Here is a 23575-nt window from a genome sequence, read left to right on the forward strand (position 1 = left end):
ATATTTACAAGGCGTTGTTCGTCCATCCACATTTATATTACAGATTTAGCTGATATCTGTAAAGGAGAATTGTCTCCGCAACTTGATTCTGTCTGGTCAGGTGTCCTCTCTCCTGGGGAAAAAAAAAAAATACAGAAAAGATGAAATTACACCTGATTCCCATCTCCAATTACATATTCGTGTAAAATCTACTGTCCTAATGTGTCATATAAATATTCTGAGCCCCGAACCTGCGGATTCCAGAAGAATATGCCGCAGTGGAATGAGCAGGGGAATCACTTGCCTGTCCCGGTGAGTAATTCTCATTGTTGACTTCAAAATACATTTATATTTGTATTATAATATTATATTTTCATATTAAGATATGGCGATTCTGCATCTCTTGGTAGGAAATAAGCTGCATAAAATACGTGTTTTTGATGCATTTTTTTTTTTTCATGCACAAATACGCAACATGTGCCTGAGACTTCAGGAATCTCATTCCTTTTGGCACTAGAATATCCATGTTTTTTTGTGACAAATCTGCACAGAAAAGTGACAAAAACACGACAAATCTGCTACGTGTGCACAGGCCCTTATACTAAATTTGATTAACTTTCCTATTTATCTCATTCTGAATTTTATGCATTTAAGTTTTGAGAAATGTGTATTCAACATTTTTTTATATTTTTAAGTCTATAATATTTTCCTAAGGATTTCTATTTTATTACCATATTCCACAACCTGCAATTCTAAGACTTTATTTCTAATTACATTTCATTCTATATATTAATCACCTAACTTTACTCTTAAATTGAGCCATATTTTATTTTCAGATTCGTAAAGGTTTGCAATCCATTGGGCTCACATCCTCTTTTATTTTTTCCCCTCCTCTCGTCTTTGCTAATAAAAAAAAACAGCTCAAATCTGTGATTTATGAATGATTCTATCATAATATTTTCTCGTCTTTGCTAATACTTAATAAAAACAGCCCAAATCTGTGACTTATGAATGAATCATAATATTGGAGCATTTTTTGGCATAAAATTCCACCGCTGCGTGATATACACCAACTTAACCATTTCCTTTTGTCTTGTACACCAAACTGGACTACAAACACCAATTTTTAGCATACAAATTGTGTAAAGTATTCTAACCCTGACTTGCATGTATTTTTATCATGATTATTATTTTGTTAAAATTTGCAATTTTCTCGTTTTTCACCACTTTTTTTTTTTTTATCGTATCGTATTCACGAGCAATCCATCCATATTGTATGTAACTTTTTTGGCATGGCGACGACATAAGTATAAATGTATTCTCATGGGTATATTTTGGTATTTGCAGATTTTGAAGATGTATCTCGGCATAGTCCTGCTCATATTCTCCTACTTGGAGCCCCATAATTGTCAGACATGTTCCCCAGCGTATGACCGTCTACCGGGTAAGATGAACCCTTTGAATCGGCTGCTAATCTGAGTTGGATGTTATGTGAGCAGCTTTTATGTTTTTTTTGTTGTTGTAGAAAACAGTGATATATCTGTTACGTGCGGATCCTCAGATATTCACCTGTCCATAAACATCTGCCCGGTTTATTTTGCCAATTTTCTTCCCAATGAGCTTGCCTTGAATGGAAAACATAACTTAACGGAGTGCAAGGGTCTCATGGATATCTCAACAGATCCACCGGTCTTGAATTTCACTCTACATCTCGATGACTCTAGTAATAATACTTGTGGAAATTTCATTGACGTGAGTACTGACAGTATTAAGAAGTTAGAAGGTTTTTTTGTTTTTTTTTTTCTATACAGGAAAATGTTCAATTTATTAAAAGTTTGAGCTCAGATATAGCCGAACTAAATTTACGGGACTGATAGACATCCATCCAGGTGGTCCTATAGAAGTGTAAGGAGTGGTGTCTCAGCATGGAGGCCAGTGCTCCATTCACGCAGATGATGTTGGGATCTACAGGGTCCAAAATTATTGGACCTACAACAAAATTAATCAATGTATAAAAAAAAAAATAGCAAATGTGTCACCTACAGCATGGATAGGTTAAATTTGTATGTAATGGACAACCCCTCTAAAGGTTTTTTCCCATGTTGGACATTGTGATTAATGTATGTAGTACGAACACCCCTTTAAAGGGGTTGTTGCATCCTTTCCAAAATGGAGTCAGCACATGCACTTAATAATTTACAGAACCCCTATAGTAACGAAGGGGGGAGCCGAGCATGTACGGACACCACTCTGCTGGCAACAGGACCCAGTGATTGAGGTATAACCGGAGGAATCATGTGGATAGGCCAGAAATGTCCGAGATGGGTCTACCCCATCATACTGGACATACAATAACACACCCCAGAGAGCTGTGGTGCATACGTGTGCCGAACGTATAATAGGCTATCAACTCTTCAAAGGATAAGTGATTTATGTGCAGATCAGCAAGGTCCTGACTGCTGGGAATCCCCATAGACCCTGATAAAGGGGCTCTGAAATGCCAGTCACCGTCATTCCATTCATCCTCCCTAGGTCTGCCGGATATAACCAAGCACAGAACGGTACTGAACAAATCGCACAAATTCATTTCAGTGCCCATTTTTCAGCAGTGGTCAGAGCTCCACCGATCTGCAAGTTATCCTTTAGGTGGTTGTTATAGATTTTATATTGGAATTCTTTAATATGACTCTTTGCCTCCACAGATTATAAATGAGGTTGGCGTAGGTCAATTCAGTGCCTATTCAAATGTCCAAGCAGTCAGCATCTCGGGATTTGTGGATTCATTGCCAATAGCCGAAATGGGACTTGTGTCCTACAGCACAAATCTATACTACAACTTCTCCTGCCACTACCCGCTGCAGTACATATTAAACAACACCGAGCTGCTAACGTAAGTATGTGGACACGTTTTATTTATTATGCTCTTATGTCGAGGAGTATGGGGAGTGCATTATACTATGTTGAGGACTATGGAGAGTGCCTTATACTATATGGAGAACTATGGGGAGTGCATTATACTCTTATGGAGGACTATGGAGAGTGCCTTATACTATATGGAGAACTATGGGGAGTGCATTATACTCTTATGGAGAACTATGGGGAGTGCATTATACTATATGGAGAACTATGGGGGGTGCATTATACTCTATGGATGACTATGGGGATACATTATACTGTATGGAAGAGTTTGAGCAGTGCATTCTACTATATGGAGGACTATGGGGAGAGCATTATACTATAGGGAGTGCATTATACTCTATGGAGAACTATGAGGAGTGCATTATATTCTATGGATGACTATGGAGGTGCATTATACCATATGGAGGACTATGACAACTTTGCAGGGGTAGTTGAGGTGGGGTACAGTAGGGTCATCATACTGTGCATGTGGAGGGTACTGTGAAGGAATTCACTGTGGGGGTATCGTACAGTGTTTGTGGAGTACTTTTGTTGGCATGTTGCAATGAAAGTGGAATCTAGGGCTTCCGTATGAGGAACACACTAGGCTGACGGGTATCTACTGTGTATAACCAGCTTTACGTTTTTTTCCTATTAAACCTTTCAATTATATCTAATCATTTCCCATAGTTCCTTTGGAGCGGTCGCCATTAACAACAACAGTGGTAGCTTCATCAGTACTCTCCGGATGGGGATTTTCACGGTATGTGGGATCAAAAGTCATCGCTAAAACTTATCAGTAGTCTTTTTCTCTTATAATTTCTTAGATTTTACCCAAGTGTTTTTGGCAGTGTATAATTGTACGATTGTTAACTAGACCATATACATTGTTCATCAAAGGATGAAAACTTCACCACAGAAGCAACTGGAAATGGCAACACTTATGAACTGAGGAAAAAAATATACGTGCAAGTAGCCAGCAATAACACGGCTATGAGGTACAGCATGGGTTCAACTGATGAATGTGTAATTTCTTTGTTGATTTTTTAGTCACATCGTTTCATTGTCAACTATATTGTCACCAAAATGTTTCCAAAGGTATAGTTGAATAGGCTGCTCCAAAAGGTTGGGCCCATTTAGACAAGTCTATAACCGAGAACTAGAGTTCCTAGGAATCCTCAATTGTCCAATATTGGCTCGTCCAAACAAGCCAACAATCAGCTGCCGAACGAGAAAAAAGCTCGTTCAACAGGTGAGATTATTTTTAAGTTTGCCTTAGGCCTCATTCAGATGTCCGATTTTTGTGTACGAGTGCTATCCGTGTTTTTCAAGGATAGCACTCATACCCATGATAGTCTATGGGACCATCCACAGGTCCTATTTTCTTCCACAGACCAAGTGGTCTTGGGCAAATATTGGAGCCATGTCTGATTTTGATCTGAGGGTCGGATCAAAATCGACAATGAATGTCAACAGGTCTGTAAAACAAAAATTGCACTGCATTCGGATGAAATGCGAGTACAGTCCGATTTACACAAACTGTCAGAATGGAGAAGACTCAAATAACACTCTGATCAGAATAATTGGTCAGATTTTCTCGTATGTGAAAAAAATCAGACAAGAAAATGAGGACTAAAAAGTCATCATTCTTGGCAGCACATTACCCGTGTAAACAGGACATGTGCTGCCTGTATAATATTCTGTGTGCTGTCGGCCAGTCTATTAAGGTCTATTAAGTTACCGCCGATCAACTTGTATGTATCCAATTGGCCATCGTTTAACAGCCATGGTTGGGCAGTCTAAATGGGCCTTAACTCTACTGGTAGAAGGTGAATTTTATGTTAAGCCTGCCAAGCCATCTTGCCTCTTCAAGGTAAGTGACTCGACCAGGGCTTACAACTTCCGTATCCTCTGACCAACTGGTTGCAAAGAACGCACCTCCTGACAACCCTATGGAAAAGACTGGTTATTAGCCAGTTTATCCCTAGGAAGCAGTTTGTCCAACAAGATCTAGCAGAGGCAGCCAAACCTTGATTGGGTACATGGAGCAGTTCTCAAAACTAAAACCGTGACTAAATCTACGATAAGTAGATGGTTTCCACTGACCGTGAAATCGTAGTGTTTTGGACCTGGCACAACACTATGGCTTCTACTGCCCAAGGCTGTGTTCACATGTGTAGTAGTTATCTCCATCTTTTGACAAACAGAAATATAATGATTCAGTATAGGACCCATTCATTTGAATGAGGATCGAAAAGTCCTAAGAGGTCTTGACTGCAATCCAGCTAAAATCCAACCAAAAACAGTTAGCAACTGGATCCATTTTTTTTCAACAGTGAAACATTTGTGTTTTGGGGAAATTAATCTTAATGGAAGGTCATCTGTAAAGTCATCCATTAACGGATCAATTATTTTAGCACTGTGCATGCTCTCAGGTAGGCATTAGTTAGCGTTCACATGGGCAATACGATTTTGTCCAAACATGCAGTTTTATTACTTTCATAAAACTCCAAGGGATTCAAACAGAACAACCTCATCTGGGCACAAAGGTATTACAGCAAATAAACAGATCATTCATCAGGCACATATCACATATATCACTGTGGGCTAACCCAAACAGATTACAGTCCTTTCTCCAGGAGCAAACTTTACACACAGAAGAGGTAGTGTCTTACCAGCCTCGGTATCACCTTCAACCTGAGCACCAGCAGTTTCCAGCCCCAAACAGAAGTGTTCAACTCCATACACAGCACACACTAAACAGACTGCAGCTGCCATAAGTTACTCTGCAGCTCCAACACACAGACTGCTCAGCTTTCCTAGCTGACCTGAGCAGTCTGCATTCAGAGAGAGACCTAAGCTTGTCTCTCTCCCAGCTACAGCTCACATTTTGGCTGGTCACTCACCAGCTTCAACACACTCGACTATGCTCAACATCGCCAGCAGACTGAGATCTACCAGGTGAGCACATGCCTTGGTTCTTAGTCAAAGCTAGCCAAGTGTATCGAATCAGGACATAGTGCTAGAATTTAACCAACTACTACCTGGCTTTCTAACTATACCTGGAACACTAGAAAGGTGCAGAGACTCCTCTAGTAAAAACAGATCCGTTACAAATAAAACAAAAAGGTATGTAAAACGGAAACCAAAGTGTGCATCCGGAGAAGTGAACAGAGGCTAATCATCATAGATCGGTATCTGCATAGCGTTTCACTGTATTTGCAAAGATATTATATATGTTGGGCATAAATGTTGTAAATAAAATTGTGCTAATTTTTTAAACTTTTTGAGAATTTGTCTAAACAAAATCAGGTTAGAAAATCTTCTGCTGATTCCCTGTATTTGATATTAACTGTATGACAATTTTGCACAATTACTCTACAAATCCTTTTTTATTTTTGTTTTATTTCTAGCTACTATGTTAATCTGGATGAATGTTTCGCCACACCTGGTCCTATTATCACAACTGTGGGAAATGATAGCTACTCTTTCTTCACAGGGTAATGTAATGCCTGTTTCCAGAGTTAAACTAAGTAGACTGTAGTTTCTATTGTACTGGAGACATTACCTAATCTATGTATTTCATCTTGATTCATTACAGCTGTAACAAACAAAACAAGACGACCATTATTCAAAATGGGCAAGCCACGACTGCAAAATTCAGTTTTGAGGCATTCCGATTTCTGCAGCACAGTGGCCAGAAAACGTCGTCAATATATCTGCACTGCTTCACCCGCCTCTGTCTGGCTGATCAATGTGCTGTAAGGGATCTTCTATTGGATCATACTTATGTAATAGGGACATAAATCTCAGGTCTACATTATCCACATATGTTGCTCATATCTATAAGGAGAAACAACCCTAGAAAAATGGACTTATATATAAATATCAGACAAAGTATATTGAATATAAAATTGCCTTTATTAAATACACATTGGCAAACGGTAATACTAATTAAAAAGAAAAATGTGCACGCGTCTGGACAATTTCTCCAGCAAAAATGTATATCAATTATATAAAGGTTTTAAGAAATCCTAAAATAGAAATCGGACCAAAGGATAATATAATTTATATCTGTATTGCTGACAAATATATAATGATATAAGAGCCCCCCCCAAATAAAAATATGATGCTTAAGAAATTTTATGGATTCATGAAATCATAAAAAATCCTAAAAAATGTTTGTAGTTGTCAAACTCATTTAAATAACAAATCTCAACGTAATATATAGTGCAAAAAGCGCATAGTTATCATTAGGAATAAAACTTGATAGATGGGACTTAACTCACAGTGAATGGCAAGAAAGTGAAACAAAAACTTCACCATTAATGTGGATCCATATTGGATTGTGAGGGTGCAGTAATGCAAACAAAAAAATCCCACAAATATATAAGGGCAATTCTGGGGCAATATATCTTTAAGGTCCGGTTCCGGGAGAGTCACAGACAACGCAAACACCCCGACGCGTGTTTTATATTCAATATACTTTGTCTGATATTTATGTATAAGTCCATTTTTCTGGGGTTATTTCTGCTCTTCTTCTTGAGTGGTTATCACTCTTTGTCACAAACACTTTCTGGCTATCACTGTTATTGAAATATATATATACATGCTTATATTTCTATGATTTAATTTGTGTATACCCATTAAGTGTTGTTTTACTCATATCTATAAGCAGTCAAGTCAGGTGCATTTTTAGTGTTTTTCACCAGAATTACCGGCATACACCAAGGCCCCTGTAAATGAAAAAGTATACACATGTTCACTAGGTTTCCCCACATACAAAATATAAGCGGAAAATATAAAAAATGTCCAGTTTTAGAACAATATAGAACAGCGATTCTTATAGCCTGTGTATATAGTTTTGCATTTTAGGTATAGCAGTATTTTACAAAATGGGAAAATGCTGATAGAAATGTTTTACCAACATCCATATTTCCTGTCTAGAAATGCAGCGGCTCACGAAAAAGGAGAGAAGCTAATGCTAATAAAGAGCAGGTGATGGTTTCATCCGGACCCCTCTATGTAACAGGTACATGTCTGCAACTGAGATTAAAGGGGACCCATCACTTTTAGGACTCCAAACCACAACGTTTAGCTGACAGTGCCGCTCCCTTGCTTTCTAAAGGTGCCATAGCAGATTCTGGATTTTGCTTAGGGAGAACTTTATCTCCCCTGTATGTATAACAATAATGTTTTTGTAGTAAAGCAGGTGGAGATGATCGGGAAAGAAATCTGACATGGTTAACGTAGCTGAAGACAAGGGCTTGTAATGACATACTGTCCTCTGGGATGTCAATCAAATTAATTGGGCAGAATTAGGGTGCAACAGTCCTCTCTCCCATTCACTGCAAGGAGGTTATTAACATACAGCATGCACAGTAATTAAAGGGACTGTCCAGGACTAAAGCCCCAAATACAATACAGATAGTTGTCGGCCAAGTGATGTTTGGGTAGTAGCTAATTTGCCCAACTGTCCCATACACAGGAGCGCTCCTGTGTTCTCTAAACAGACCTTCTGCTAGACTCCTGCCGCAGCGGACTATCTCTCGAAGGACAAAAGCAAAGTCAGTCCTAAATTGGAAATACTGGATCCTTATCTCTCCCCACAATCTTGTCGGGGACCTCTATACACCCTAGACTGTCGGACGATCTTGTGGATATTAGCGGGTTTGGCTGACAACAGTCTAATGTGTATGGTAGTCTTAAGATCCTTAGGATAAGTCATCGGAGGGATGACATCAGACATCCGGCACCTCCACCAGTTGGCCATATCCCGGTCTTGCATCTGATGGATGTTCATAGTGTACAGATACCATTCACATGAGGGGCACCATCAGCTAGTGATGGCAGTTTGGAGACCAAAAAGCTACTGATGAATCCTCTTGGCGGTTGGCATCGGCGTAATAGAACATCATATGACATTATTCATAAACTTTTTTTTTGCATGAGTCACAAGTTCAGGGTCCAGTGCCCCCCGTTTGGTAAGAATTCTGTTCTGTATCTTCATTTTCAGTACAATAAATGAGGTAAAACTAAAGCCAAACAGAACAGCAGAAAACTAGGATCTTTTTTATATAAATAATTACCAGTCGGAAGCTTTTTGCGTGGATTCTTCCCACTGTTCCCTGCTGAAAAGATATGACATGTCATCTATTCGTGTCCTGGTCCAGACGCGTAACATAATCCGAAAAACCCAGGTTTCTCCACCAACCGTGTATCTTTCATCCACTAAATTTAATTGTTTTTGCTTCCATCAGAATTTTACATTAGGAGTGTTCCCCGACATTTATTTCGGACTGAAGTCTCCTTCGCAGGCCACTGCATGTGCATAGAGGATCATACATTGGCACATTGACTCCCATAGTAAAAAAAAGTAACTTTTTACTGTGTCCCTATATACAAAAACCCTAAAGAAATGTAAAACAGATGACATAGTAAAAAAAAAAGGTGTGTGTTCACGCTTTTTCATAGAAGAACTTGGGCACCATGGTTTGAGAACGACTGGAACTTCTGCCCTTATCAGTTACCAATACTTCTCATCTCAATTTTCATCATTTCTAAGGTTACTTGAACACTTTTGGTAATTTTTCTGATAGTTTCTGCTGCATCTGCTCAATGCCAATTTCAGGGAAGAGGTGGCTAAAATTCCCTGGAATAGAAGGCACTCTAAATGGCACTTGTGATTGGCTTTTTTGATTTACTTTTGTTTTATTAAAGGAGTTTTTCTTTCACTCCACCCTTGAAAATTGCCCACTGTGCCTAGTATTTATGTACTTTTAACCTTAATCATGACCATTTGTAATTCGTGGCATCCCTAGCTGTACTGGATTGGTTTCCTGAAAGAAACTATACAGAAAAAAATATCCCATTTTTTTTCCCCCTAGTTATTCATAGGAAATGTTAATTTCTAATTGGCTACTAAGATACAACAAAGCATCTGCGTAATAAAATAAAACTCGGCATGATATTGTCTTTTATCTGTTTTGCAGGGGAAACGGGTGAATGGTCTGGATTTAACAGTGGTGGTATGTGTTCCTCTATGTACAGGTCCTTCTCAAAAAATTAGCATATAGTGTTAAATTTCATTATTTACCATAATGTAATGATTACAATTAAACTTTCATATATTATAGATTCATTATCCACCAACTGAAATTTGTCAGGTCTTTTATTGTTTTAATACTGATGATTTTGGCATACAACTCCTGATAACCCAAAAAACCTGTCTCAATAAATTAGTATATTTCACCCATCCAATCAAATAAAAGTGTTTTTTAATAACAAACAAAAAAACCAACAAATAATAATGTTCAGTTATGCACTCAATACTTGGTCGGGAATCCTTTGGCAGAAATGACTGCTTCAATGCGGCGTGGCATGGAGGCAATCAGCCTGTGACACTGCTGAGATGTTCTGGAGGCCCAGGATGCTTCAATAGCGGCCTTAAGCTCATCCAGAGTGTTGGGTCTTGCGTCTCTCAACTTTCTCTTCACAATATCCCACAGATTCTCTATGGGGTTCAGGTCAGGAGAGTTGGCAGGCCAATTGAGCACAGTAATACCATGGTCAGTAAACCATTTACCAGTGGTTTTGGCACTGTGAGCAGGTGCCAAGTCGTGCTGAAAAATGAAATCTTCATCTCCATAAAGCATTTCAGCCGATGGAAGCATGAAGTGCTCCAAAATCTCCTGATAGCTAGCTGCATTGACCCTGCCCTTGATGAAACACAGTGGACCAACACCAGCAGCTGACATGGCACCCCACACCATCACTGACTGTGGGTACTTGACACTGGACTTCAGGCATTTTGGCATTTCCTTCTCCCCAGTCTTCCTCCAGACTCTGGCACCTTGATTTCCGAAGGACATGCAAAATTTGCTTTCATCAGAAAAAAGTACTTGGGACCACTTAGCAACAGTCCAGTGCTGCTTCTCTGTAGCCCAGGTCAGGCGCCTCTGCCGCTGTTTATGGTTCAAAAGTGGCTTTACCTGGGGAATGCGGCACCTGTAGCCCATTTCCTGCACACGCCTGTGCACGGTGGCTCTGGATGTTTCCACACCAGACTCAGTCCACTGCTTCCTCAGGTTCCCCAAGGTCTGGAATCGGTCGTTCTCCACAATCTTCCTCAGGGTCCGGTCTCCTCTTCTCGTTGTACAGCGATTTCTGCCACATTGTTTCCTTCCAACAGACTTACCATTGAGGTGCCTTGATATAGCACTCTGGGAACAGCCTATTTGTTGAGAAATTTCTTTCTGGGTCTTACCCTCTTGCTTGAGGGTGTCAATGATGGCCTTCTTGACATCTGTCAGGTCGCTAGTCTTACCCATGATGGGGGTTTTGAGTAATGAACCAGGCAGGGAGTTTATAAAAGCCTCAGGTATCTTTTGCATGTGTTTAGAGTTAATTAGTTGATTCAGAAGATTAGGGTAATAGGTCGTTTAGAGAACCTTTTCTTGATATGCTAATTTATTGAGACAGGTTTTTTGGGTTATCAGGAGTTGTATGCCAAAATCATCAGTATTAAAACAATAAAAGACCTGACAAATTTCAGTTGGTGGATAATGAATCTATAATATATGAAAGTTTAATTGTAATCATTACATTATGGTAAATAATGAAATTTAACACTATATGCTAATTTTTTGAGAAGGACCTGTATTTTCCTACATATAAAAGGACCCTAAAGCAGCTTTTATACAAGGGCTGGACAATTTCCTTGATACGCATAACATTGCTGGTTGAAGAAACAACATGATTATTGCCATCAGCTTTGTCCCGTTATTACAGCCCAGCCCCCTTCACTTGAGTAGCGATAACCTGTAATACCAGGCACAGCCTGCTGACGGGTGGCGCTGGTTCTGGGCAAAAAAAAAAAGAAAAACTCGCCAATAATTTGTAACTATTTTTTCCTGATTATTTTACATCATATTAATTTGCCTGTTTTTGTTGATTTACAGGGACAAATCTTCTGACCGGAAACCATGCAGGACTTGCTGTTGGTCTCATCGTCGCTGCCGTCATAAGAGCTTGACTCTAAAATGTCTTTAATGTTGCCGTAAATAAATGACTAAGAGTGCACAAAGCGTATAATGATGATACATAAATTACAAGGATTGCGTACAATGATAGACCGCTGATTGTAAAAATTGTAAAAAAATATTGTAAACTGTATGATTCCTGTGTAATAAAGCACAGATTAAACATGGCTGAATATCGGGTCTGCTTCGTTCTTCCCACGTGTAAGAATAATGAATTGAATGATGCACAATGTGACCAACAAATACATCAAAATTGTCAAACTGTTATATTGTAAAGCGTTATTCCCAACATATAAAATAATCACCTGTGCATAGGACAGGTGGTAATAAATGGTGGATCAGTGGGTGTCCGAATGCAGGGAACCCCAACGAGTCCAAGAACGAGGGTTTGAAATGTGCATTTGCAGAATCACTCCTTTCATTATTTGTGTGTGCCAGAGATGGCCAAGTGTGGTCACCTCTGTATTTCAGATAATTTCCCTCTTTGTCTTACTTACTCTGTCCTATCTAGATCCGCAACCTTTGCGAGTTATAAACTCTAGGCTGCTCTGCTAGGCATCCTGACCATGAACCCGTCTCCAATTGTCACTCTGTTCTTTTGGTCACTTATTTTGCTCTTTCCGCTAGGATCTCGCTATCTCTCAGCTTGGTCTCCTTTTACAGTTTGGACACCCTTGTCATGCGGCACTGATCACAATAGACCTTAGGTCTTCTTTCTATGCACACTGGGCCCTTTCCAACCTCCTAACAGGAAAAAACCTCTATCCCTTCAGCTTGCCCTTCCTACTCTGGGCTAGTCCCAACCATTAACTCTTACTTTTCCACTGTCAAAAATACATCATTAAAGGGAACCTCTCAGCAGGATTGTGCTGAGTAACCTACACACACTGTTAGGTTGGCACCGTTATACTGATTAAAATGATACCTTGTTTGATTAAATGCATCTTGTGGTTGTTGTTTAATCTTTATTCTCAGTTTTTAGTTAATGATTTGCTCGTGCTTCAGGGTTGGGCTGTGGGGGGTCTTCATGTGGTGCTCTGATTAGCTATCCATCAGTATGGCTTCTGACAGGTCACTGATTTTAACAACTGTTAAGAGGAGACTTAGTGCAGCAGGCCTTCATGGTAAAATAGCTGTTATGAAACCACTGCTAAGGACAGGCAACAAGCAGAAGAGACTTGTTTGGGCTAAAGAACACAAGGAATGGACATTAGACCAGTGGAAATCTGTGCTTTGGTCTGATGAGTCGAAATTTGAGATCTTTGGTTCCAACCACTGTGTCTTTGTGCGACGCAGAAAAGGTGAACGGATGGACTCTACATGCCTGTCTCCCACCGTGAAGCATGGAGGAGGAGGTGTGATGGTGTGGGGGTGCTATGCTGGTGACACTGTTGGGGATTTATTCAAAATTGAAGGCATACTGAACCAGCATGGCTACCACAGCATCTTGCAGCGGCATGCTATTCCATCCGGTTTGTGTTTAGTTGGACCATCATTTATTTTTCAACAGGACAATGACCGCAAACACACCTCCAGGCTATGTAAGGGCTATTTGACCAAGAAGGAGAGTGATGGTGTGCTACGCCAGATGACCTGGCCTCCAGTCACCAGACCTGAACCCAATCGAGATGGTTTGGGGTGAGCTGGACCACAGAGTGAAGGCAAAAGGGCCAACAAGTGCTAAGCATCTCTGGGAACTCCAACAAGATTGTTGGAAAACCATTCCCGGTGACTACCTCTTGAAGCTCATGAAGAGAATGCCAAGAGTGTGCAAAGCAGTCATCAAAGCAAAAGGTGACTACTTTTGAAGAACCTAGAATATAAGATATATTTTTAGTTGTTTCACACTTTTTTAAGTATATAATTCCACATGTGTTAATTCATAGTTCTGATGCCTTCAGTGTGAATTTACAATCTTCATAGTCATGAAAATACAGAAAAATCTTTAAATGAGAAGGTGTGTCCAAACTTTTGGTCTGTACTGTATGTGTGTGTGTGTGTGTATATATATATATATATATATATATACATATATATATATATATATATATACATACACACTGTGTGCAGAATTATTAGACAAGTTGTATTTTAGAGGATTATTTTTTATATTGATGAACAACTATGTTCTCAATCAACCCAAAAGACTCATAAATACCAAAGCTTAATGTTTTTGGAAGTTAGAGTGGGGTTTTTTAGATTTGGCTATCTTAGGAGGATATCTGTTTGTGCAGGTAACCATTACTGTGCAGAATTATTAGGCAACTTAATAAAAACCAAATATATTCCCATCTCACTTGCAAATATATTCCCATCTCACTTGTTTATTTTCACCAGGTAACCCAATATAACTGCACAAAATTTAGAAATAAACATTTCTGACATGCAAAAATAAAACACCAAAAAATGAGTGACCAATATAGCTGTGGCGCACCAGGGTCCTGGTCGTCACAGTGTTGTCACTTTCCTCACGGGGAGAGTGTTGTTACGTTTGGAGGCAAGAAAGGATAACTGTCACCAGGTACCACAAGCATGCAACATATTCACATTCCAGGCCACCAGGGGGAGCTTTTGATATTGTTTACTAGTTTACTCCCCATATATATATATAACTGGTAGTCTGTAGGGAAAGTTAGTGAGTTCCAGACAGCTGTCTGAGGAGGATAGAGGGTTCACGGAGCTGTGCATGCCCTAAGAGCTGCAGCTCCCGGGAAAGAGACACATAGAAAGCCGAATACCTTGCAGTGAGCATGCAGGAAAGCAAAGCACGGGAGAGGATACCAGAAGGGGACCAGCCCCGAGCAGGCTGCCTCCTTCTGAGGCGCAGAGAGCCGGTAGCCGGAACACCGAGGTAGTAAGGACCTCTACGCCTTACTTCAGAGACCGGCAGGACAGCTAATTGCACGTTACCTGTCATGCACCTACACCCAGGAGGCACGGTGACACCCCACAGAGCCGGGTTATCTAAGAGACCCTATAAACAGGCTCAAGTCACCAGTCATACGGGTTTTGTCCTATCCTATACGGGGGACAGAGAGAGAGACACCACATCTGTGAGGACCTTATGAGAAGCTTAGCAGTAAGGGACTATACCACTACAGTACAAGGTAAGGCTATTGATTTCCACCTGGACAAGGGGACTCTGGACTTGCCTCCAAACTGGCCCGTACTCTACCTGCCCTGGGATCCAGTGCCCTGGACTGTGGCTGCTTAAGATTTCAGTAAACGAGGTAAAGAGACTGCAAACCTGTGTCCTCGTTCCTTACTGCACCTCTCACCATTCTATCATCTACACACCGGGAAGCCCTGGGGACATACTTCACCTGTGGGAAGGTATACCATCTAGCTGCCATAACATCACCCCAGCGGACCCCTTAAAGCAGCGTCGGTCACCCTGACTGAACACCACAGGTGGCGTCACAAACATAAACTTTATCCCTTTAAAGATCTTTGCCTTTTACATGGGTGCCCAGGGCACCGGACTGGGTCGCAGCCACCGTGACATCCCCCTGTGAACCAGCTGGACCTTGTACCGAGTACCCCACGGCCCTGGTGGGCAACTCATAGCCACCTTTCTTTATGATGACCCTCAGCAGCCTCCATCCATAGATTCTGTCAGTTGCTTGATCTCTTTACGACCAACATTGCGTGCAGCAGCCACCACAGCCTCCAGACACTGTTCCGAGAGGTGGACTGTTTTCCCTCCCTGTAGATCTCACATTTTATGAGGGACCACAGGTTCTCTATGGGGTTCAGATCAGGTGAACAAGGGGGCCATGTCATTTTTTTTTCTTATTTGAGACCTTTACTGGCCAGCCAAGCTGTGGAGTAGTTGGAGGCATATGATGGCGCATTGTCCGGATTGAAAATCATGTTTTTATTGGACGATACCGACTTCTTCCTATACCACTGCTTGAAGAAGTTGTCTTCCAGAAACTGGCAGTAGGTCTGGGAGTTGAGCTTCACTCCATCCTCAACCCGAAAAGGTCCCACAAGTTCATCTTTGATGATACCAGCCCATACCAGTACCTCACCTCCACCTTGCTGGCGTCTGAGTCGGAGGGGAGCCCTCTGCCCTTTACTGATCCAGCCTCTGGCCCATCCATGTGGCCCATCAAGAGTCACTCTCATTTGATCAGTCCATAAAACCTTTGGAAAGTCAGTCTTAAGATATTTCTTGGCCCAGTCTTGACGTTTTATCTTATGTTTCTTGTTCAGAGGTGGTCGTTTTTCAGCCTTCCTTACCTTCGCCATGTCCCTGAGTATCGCACAACTTGTGCTTTTTGTTACTCCAGTAACGTTGCAGCTCTGAAATATGGCAAAACTGGTGGTAAATGGCATCTTGGCAGCTTCACGCTTGATTCTCCTCAATTCATGGGCAGTTATTTTGCGCCTTTTTTGCCCAACACGCTTCTTGCAACCATATTGGCTATTTGCCATGAAACGCTTGATTGTTCGGTGATCACGCTTCAAAATTTGGCAATTGCAAGACTGCTGCATCCCTCTGCAAGACATCTCACAATTGTGGACATTTCAGAGCCGTCAAATCTCTCTTCTGACCCATTTTGCCAAAGGAAAGGAAGTTGCCTAATAATTAAGCACACCTTATATAGGGTTTTGGTGTCATTAGACAACACCCCTCCTCATTACAGAGATGCACATCACCTGATTTACTTAATTGGTAGTTGGCTCTCAAGCCTGAACAGCTTGGAGTAGGACAACATGTATAAGAAGTATCATGTGAACAAAATACAACTTGCCTAATAATTCTGCACGCAGTGTAGTGAATGGATCTCTTGGGGGTTTCATCTGTCATGTCACTTGGAGATTTAGATGGAAACTCTGATGTAAGGGCTTAGCGTGGAGCCCCGGATAAATGTGATCCCAAATGTTATGTAAATTGTTCCTAACAAAAGCTTCAACTCAATCCGCAAAAAACAAGTCCTCACTCAAATCCATCATCTGTTAACGGAAATATAGGGACCTTTCACGTTACTGGTAATACAAAGGATCTGGAAAAGCAAATTGGCTCCTCGCCCCCCAAAAGAAATTCAGAAAATTCTGCACTCCCAAAAACAAATGCCCCTATCCCTTCTGAGCCCCAGTGTGTCTAAACCACTTATAGTGTCCACAAGTTTGGCATTTCTGTAGCGATGAGAGGCCACCTAATTTACAGGTGCATGTCTCCAGAAGGATGAGCGGGGCATGATGTGCTGGTCACTACAACGTACTGGTCACTACAATGGCAGTTTGCAATTTTCATTCAGCAACATCCACTGCTGCTTGCTTCTGCAAAACAGCCATGGAGTCAAAATCGTCACTACACCAGTAGATAAATTCCAAATGGGGTATAATTTCTAAAATGGGGTCACTTGAGGGAGATTCTACCCTTCTAAAACTTAGGGGCTCTGTATATGGAGTCCACAAACTATTCTAGAAAAATCTGCGCTACAGGAGGAAAATAGAGCTTTGTCCCTCCAGTTTCAACATGTAGCTAAGCAGTACTGTACAGCCATACATGGGGTATTTTTACATTCAGCAGTAATTGTAGGACAAATTTTGGTGCCATTTTTACCCATTTCCCAGTGTGCAAATGTAAAATCTCAGGCTAAAACAACATTTTGGTGGTAACAGTGCAATTATTTTTTCTTCATTGCCCAATGATATAAAATCCTGTGGCACACGTTTGGTGTCAATATGATCACTGCACCCGTAGATGAATTCATTGAGAGGTGTAGTTGGAAAAATAGGGTCTCATATGGGGGGAGGGGTTCGGCTTTTCTGGCACCTCAAGGGTTCTGCCAATGTGACATGGCACCCTCAAACCAGTCCAGTAAAATCTGAGCTCCAATATGGCGCCTCTTCCCTTCTGAGCTTTGCACTGTGCCTCAAAAGTAGTTTTCAACCATATGTGAGGTATCTGTGAACTCAGGAGAAATTGCCCAATACATTTTGGTGGTCCATTTTCTCCTGCTATCCTTGCAAAAATGAAAAAAAATTGGGGCTAAATCACCATTTTTGTGGGAAAAATATATATTTTTTTATTTTTACAGATCAATGTTGTAAAATTCTTTGAAGCACCTGTGAGTTCAAGGTGCTTACCACACATCTAGATAAATTCCTTTGAGAGGGTCTAGTTTCCAAAATGGGAACACTTGTGGGGGGTTTCCACTGATTAGGCACATCAGGAGCTCTCCAAATGAGACATGACACCTGCAGAACAGTCCATCATAATCTGCATTGCAAAACGTCACTTCCTCCTTTCTGAACCCTGCCGTGCGCGCAAACAGTAGTTTTCCTCCACATATTTGGTATCGGTGTACTCAGGAGAAATTGTACAACAAATTATATGGTGCAATTTCTCCTGTTACCCTTGTGAAAATAAAAAAATTGGGGCTAAATGAACATTTTCATGGGAAAAAATGTGGTTTTCACCGCTCAACATTATAACCTTCTGTGAAGCACCTGATGGTTCAAGGTGCTCACCACACATCTACATAAGTCCCTTGAAGGGTCTAATTTCCAAAATGGGGTCAATTGTGTGGGGTTTCAACTGTTAAGCATATCAAGGGCTCTCCAAACACAACATGGCGTCCACTAATGACTCCAGCAAATTTTGCATTAAAAAAATCAAATAGTGCTCCTTCCCTTCCGAGCCATGCCGTGCGCCCAAAGAGTAGTTTCCCCCCACATATGGGGTATCGGCATGCTCAGGAGAAATTGCAAAATAAATTTTGGGGTCCATTTTCTCCTGTTACCCTTGTGAATGTAAAAAAAAATGGGTCTAAATTTACAGTTTTGTGAAAAAAAGTTAAATGTTCATTTTTTCATTCCACATTGCAATAATTCCTGTAAACATTTTGCATGTGCTTTTGAGCACTTTGAGGGGTGCAGTTTTTAGAATGATGTACATTTTGGGTATTTTTTTTGTCATATATACCCCTCAAAGTCATTTCAAATGTGATGTGGTTCCTAAACAAAGTGCTGTTGTAAATTGTGTTGTAAAAATGAGAAATCGCTGGTCAATGTTTAACCTTTATAAATTCCTAAGAAAAAAAATTATGATTCAAAAATTGTGCTGATGTAAAGAAGACATTTGGGAAATGTTATTTATTAACTATTTTGTGTGATATGACTCTCTGATTTAAGGGCATAAAAATTAAAAGTATGAAAATTTAAACATTTTCAAAACTTTTGCCAAATGTCCGATATTTTCACAAATAAACGCAATTCGTATCAAAGACATTTTACCACTATCATGAAGTACCATATGTCATGAGAAAACATACTCAGAATCAGTGGGATCCATTGAAGCTCTATCTACAGCATCTAGGTATCACATATTATTGCCAGTGCCGTACTGCCACCCAGTGGCAACATATAAGTATTTGTTTTTTCTTCCGTTCCTTTCAAGAGCCATAACTTTTTTTTTAAGAACATAGCATAGGGAGGGTATTGCTTTTTTTGTTTTACAGGGCAAGTTGTTGTTTTGAATTCACTTTGCTACTTACTATGCTGACAAAACTAAAAAAAATTCCATTTGTGGAAAAAATAAATAAATCTGCGATTGTGTTTTGGGTTTAATTTTTCAATGTTCATTCTGAGGGAAAAATGACTTCACTGCAAGATTATACTGGTCAGTGTGATTACTGCAATGCTTAATTCTGAGGCTTTTTTAATTTACCGTATTTTATTTTAGTAGTTAAAAAATTATGAAGTTTGAAAAAAAAAACATTTTGGGCTACATATGAAGTTTTTATTGCATCTTTTAGAGGGTAATGTGGTGATTGAAAAATGGCAATTCTGGCTTTTCAATGTTTGTTTTCTTTTCAGTGCTTACTGTACTGTTTAAATGGTTTTATATAAAGTGGTCAGAATGTGTAATATACAGTGGGGCAAAAAAGTATTTAGTCAGTCAGCAATAGTGCAAGTTCCACCACTTAAAAAGATGAGAGGCGTCTGTAATTTACATCATAGGTAGACCTCAACTATGGGAGACAAACTGAGAAAAAAAAATCCAGAAAATCACATTGTCTGTTTTTTTTACATTTTATTTGCATATTATGGTGGAAAATAAGTATTTGGTCAGAAACAAAATTTCATCTCAATACTTTGTAATATATCCTTTGTTGGCAATGACAGAGGTCAAACGTTTTCTGTAAGTCTTCACAAGGTTGCCACACACTGTTGTTGGTATGTTGGCCCATTCCTCCATGCAGATCTCCTCTTGAGCAGTGATGTTTTTGGCTTTTCGCTTGGCAACACGGGCTTTCAACTCCCTCCAAAGGTTTTCTATAGGGTTGAGATCTGGAGACTGGCTAGGCCACTCCAGGACCTTGAAATACTTCTTACGAAGCCACTCCTTCGTTGCCCTGGCGGTGTGCTTTGGATCATTGTCATGTTGAAAGACCCAGCCACGTTTCATCTTCAATGCCCTTGCTGATGGAAGGAGGTTTGCACTCAAAATCTCACGATACATGGCCCCATTCATTCTTTCATGTACCCGGATCAGTCGTCCTGGCCCCTTTGCAGAGAAACAGCCCCAAAGCATGATGTTTCCACCACCATGCTTTACAGTAGGTATGGTGTTTGATGGATGCAACTCAGCATTCTTTTTCCTCCAAACACGACAAGTTGTGTTTCTACCAAACAGTTCCAGTTTGGTTTCATCAGACCATAGGACATTCTCCCAAAACTCCTCTGGATCATCCAAATGCTCTCTAGCAAACTTCAGACGGGCCCGGACATGTACTGGCTTAAGCAGTGGGACACGTCTGGCACTGCAGGATCTGAGTCCATGGTGGCGTAGTGTGTTACTTATGGTAGGCCTTGTTACATTGGTCCCAGCTCTCTGCAGTTCATTCACTAGGTCCCCCCGCGTGGTTCTGGGATTTTTGCTCACCGTTCTTGTGATCATTCTGACCCCACGGGGTGGGATTTTGCGTGGAGCCCCAGATCGAGGGAGATTATCAGTGGTCTTGTATGTCTTCCATTTTCTAATTATTGCTCCCACTGTTGATTTCTTCACTCCAAGCTGGCTGGCTATTGCAGATTCAGTCTTCCCAGCCTGGTGCAGGGCTACAATTTTGTTTCTGGTGTCCTTTGACAGCTCTTTGGTCTTCACCATAGTGGAGTTTGGAGTCAGACTGTTTGAGGGTGTGCACAGGTGTCTTTTTATACTGATAACAAGTTTAAACAGGTGCCATTACTACAGGTAATGAGTGGAGGAAAGAGGAGACTCTTAAAGAAGAAGTTACAGGTCTGTGAGAGCCAGAAATCGTGATTGTTTGTTTCTGACCAAATACTTATTTTCCACCATAATATGCAAATAAAATGATAAAAAAACAGACAATGTGATTTTCTGGATTTTTTTTTCTCAGTTTGTCTCCCATAGTTGAGGTCTACCTATGATGTAAATTACAGACGCCTCTCATCTTTTTAAGTGGTGGAACTTGCACTATTGCTGACTGACTAAATACTTTTTTGCCCCACTGTATATATATATATATATATATATATATATATATAGTGGCAGAGTTACTGGTGAAGTGGTAAAGTGATGGAGGGGAGATACGTGTCATTGTGCATGATGGCGTCAGTGATACAAAACCAGAGTAGTTTCCTCCAGCACACTGTTGAGAGTATGAATGAGAATTATGTTATGGGCTGGTTCTAGTAGACCTTCATACAGCGGGTGGGAGGGGGTCCACCATATCTCCCCATGCACAGCCCTTACAGGACCTGTGTAATGTCAAGATCATGTGATCAGTCACATGATGTAGAGTCACATGGTCTGGCCATAAATAGCTGAACTCCAGGGTTAGTCTGGGCTGTTGAGGGCCTGGAGAGGAATACTCCAGGAGAGTGTTTATGCAAATAGTGCTTGTGCAAGGACATTGTTAACCCTGAGTGGGCTGACCCGCACTGGTGCAACGACTGCACGAAGGGCTATGTTGTGTTTTTTTTTCTGTTTTTTGCCCAGAGGGCCATGTTTATTTTTGTGCTTAAAACTTTTGCTTAAAACTTTGGTTTATGCTTTACTAAATAAACAACAAGTGCATCATTAAAAGCGCAGTGTTGCATTTACTACCTCCGTGTGCAGCCGAGTGAGCCGATCTACCACATGTGATGTGCGGGCAGCGTTTCCAGTGAACACGTGTGATTGCCATAAGCCAGCGGACTAAGTCAGGCAAGATGGAGGACCTGCTCAAACATCTACTACAAGCACAGCCGCAACAGCAGCTACAACAGCAGATGCATCAGCAGCATCAGCAACACCAGCAGCATATTGACTGGATTACAGCACCTCCCCCAAGTCCAGGTGAAGACACGTACGTCCGGAAAATGGTAAGAGGAGCCATGCAAAAAATTACCCCGGGTGATGATGTGAGTGTATTTTTGACTGTGTTCGAGTGGGTAGCAGAGCGTGAGAAGCTACTGCCAGAGCAGTGGGCAGAGGTGCTAGCCTCCTATTTGACTGGTAAGCCCCAGAAGGCCTATTATGAATTGGCATTATAGGATGCGCAGGAGTATGCCAAGTTGAAGACTGGAATTTTGGCACGCGCAGGAGTGACTGTCGGTCAGAGCACAACGGGTTCATCACTGGGCATATTATGGGGACAAACCGCCTCGGTCTCAAATGTTTGAACTACTGCATCTGGTGCAAAAATGGCTGATGAACTGGTAGGCCTAGTGGAACAGTTCCAGGTGGTTGAGAGGTCCCTAAGAAAGATGGGGGGGGGGGGTGATGCATCCTCATTTTGGGGTACTCAATGACAAACTGAGCCTCAAAAGAGGGGTAGTAAAGCCACCACTGTGGGGAGTCCTAGATCCCAAGGGGTCACTGAGGAGTCGTCAAAGGCCACGAGTAAAGACTTGCTTTGCTGGAGATGTCGCGGTCCTGGTTATATAGCCGCCCGTTGTGCCTTGTCCTCCGAAGAAATGGACTGTAGCCTAGGGAGGCACTGCGCCTACTATGCCAACCCTGCCTACAGCATAGACTATCAGCCTGGTGAGGGGCCGCAGGCATGTCCCGTGCTGACGTTTCTTATAACGATATTGAAGTTGAGGTTTCTCCATCTTTTTTTAGGCCACCATTCCAGACTTGTGTAATGTGTTTCGCACGGTGCTTACATCGCTGTCTGTGATCTCACTATTATGAAGCATACAAGCCTCCTCCACTGCTGTGTTTGTCGCACCGGAACTGATAGACCTTGTGATGAGCCGACTTGTTGACTTGATATTTTACCTGGACGTCCGTCCACCTTTTGGCTTCATTTCGTAGTCTTCCACCTGTCATGGCGCTCACATGATGCAGTTTGGCAATTTTCTTGGCCGAGAGACCGCATTGATGAGCTGGATGCTGCTGCTTCTCTTTTCTTGGGAAATTGTTATCATGGCTGCACCTCGATTCGAACCAATTACCTTTCTCTTGGGAATCAACCTAATAACACACGGAGCTATTAGGAAATGTGAGAACAGGCGGGAAAACAGTAACAATGCAGTGACATGACAAGAACCTGCATAACTAATCAAATGCAAAATTCTCGTGTGAACGATGGAGGATCGAAACAAGAACAATTGTAAATCCGTACATGAGGACAACAACGCATCTACTGCCAGATTATATTTATTCTGTTTCTAGATAATAGACATTC

At 41.1% G+C, this 23575-nt stretch overlaps 1 protein-coding gene across 1 annotated transcript; it reads left to right on the plus strand.

Annotated features, from left to right (window-relative positions):
* The first annotated feature begins 252 nt into the window (after nucleotides 1-252).
* On the plus strand, nucleotides 253-12091 carry LOC138651094 (zona pellucida-like domain-containing protein 1). The gene is made up of 11 exons (XM_069741080.1): nucleotides 253-291; nucleotides 1327-1423; nucleotides 1505-1731; nucleotides 2682-2869; nucleotides 3568-3640; nucleotides 3778-3875; nucleotides 6291-6377; nucleotides 6479-6638; nucleotides 7825-7909; nucleotides 9870-9905; nucleotides 11838-12091. Exons 2-11 carry the CDS (start codon nucleotides 1336-1338, stop codon nucleotides 11909-11911), a joined length of 1116 nt encoding a protein of 371 aa, XP_069597181.1. The 5' UTR covers nucleotides 253-291; nucleotides 1327-1335; the 3' UTR covers nucleotides 11912-12091.
* The last annotated feature ends 11484 nt before the right edge of the window (nucleotides 12092-23575 follow it).

The sequence above is a fragment of the Ranitomeya imitator genome, chromosome 10 (genome assembly GCF_032444005.1).
Source record: "Ranitomeya imitator isolate aRanImi1 chromosome 10, aRanImi1.pri, whole genome shotgun sequence".
Lineage (NCBI taxonomy): Eukaryota > Metazoa > Chordata > Amphibia > Anura > Dendrobatidae > Ranitomeya > Ranitomeya imitator.

What these genes read in the sequence shown, in the direction of transcription:
- LOC138651094 (XM_069741080.1), top strand. Translation starts at nt 1,336, where the DNA reads ATGTATCTCGGCATAGTCCTGCTCATATTCTCCTACTTGGAGCCCCAT. An exon ending in GTCTGGCTGATCAATGTGCT is followed by an intron (nt 6,639 to 7,824) that starts GTAAGGGATCTT and finishes TTTCCTGTCTAG; the next exon opens with AAATGCAGCGGCTCACGAAA. An exon ending in CGGACCCCTCTATGTAACAG is followed by an intron (nt 7,910 to 9,869) that starts GTACATGTCTGC and finishes TCTGTTTTGCAG; the next exon opens with GGGAAACGGGTGAATGGTCT.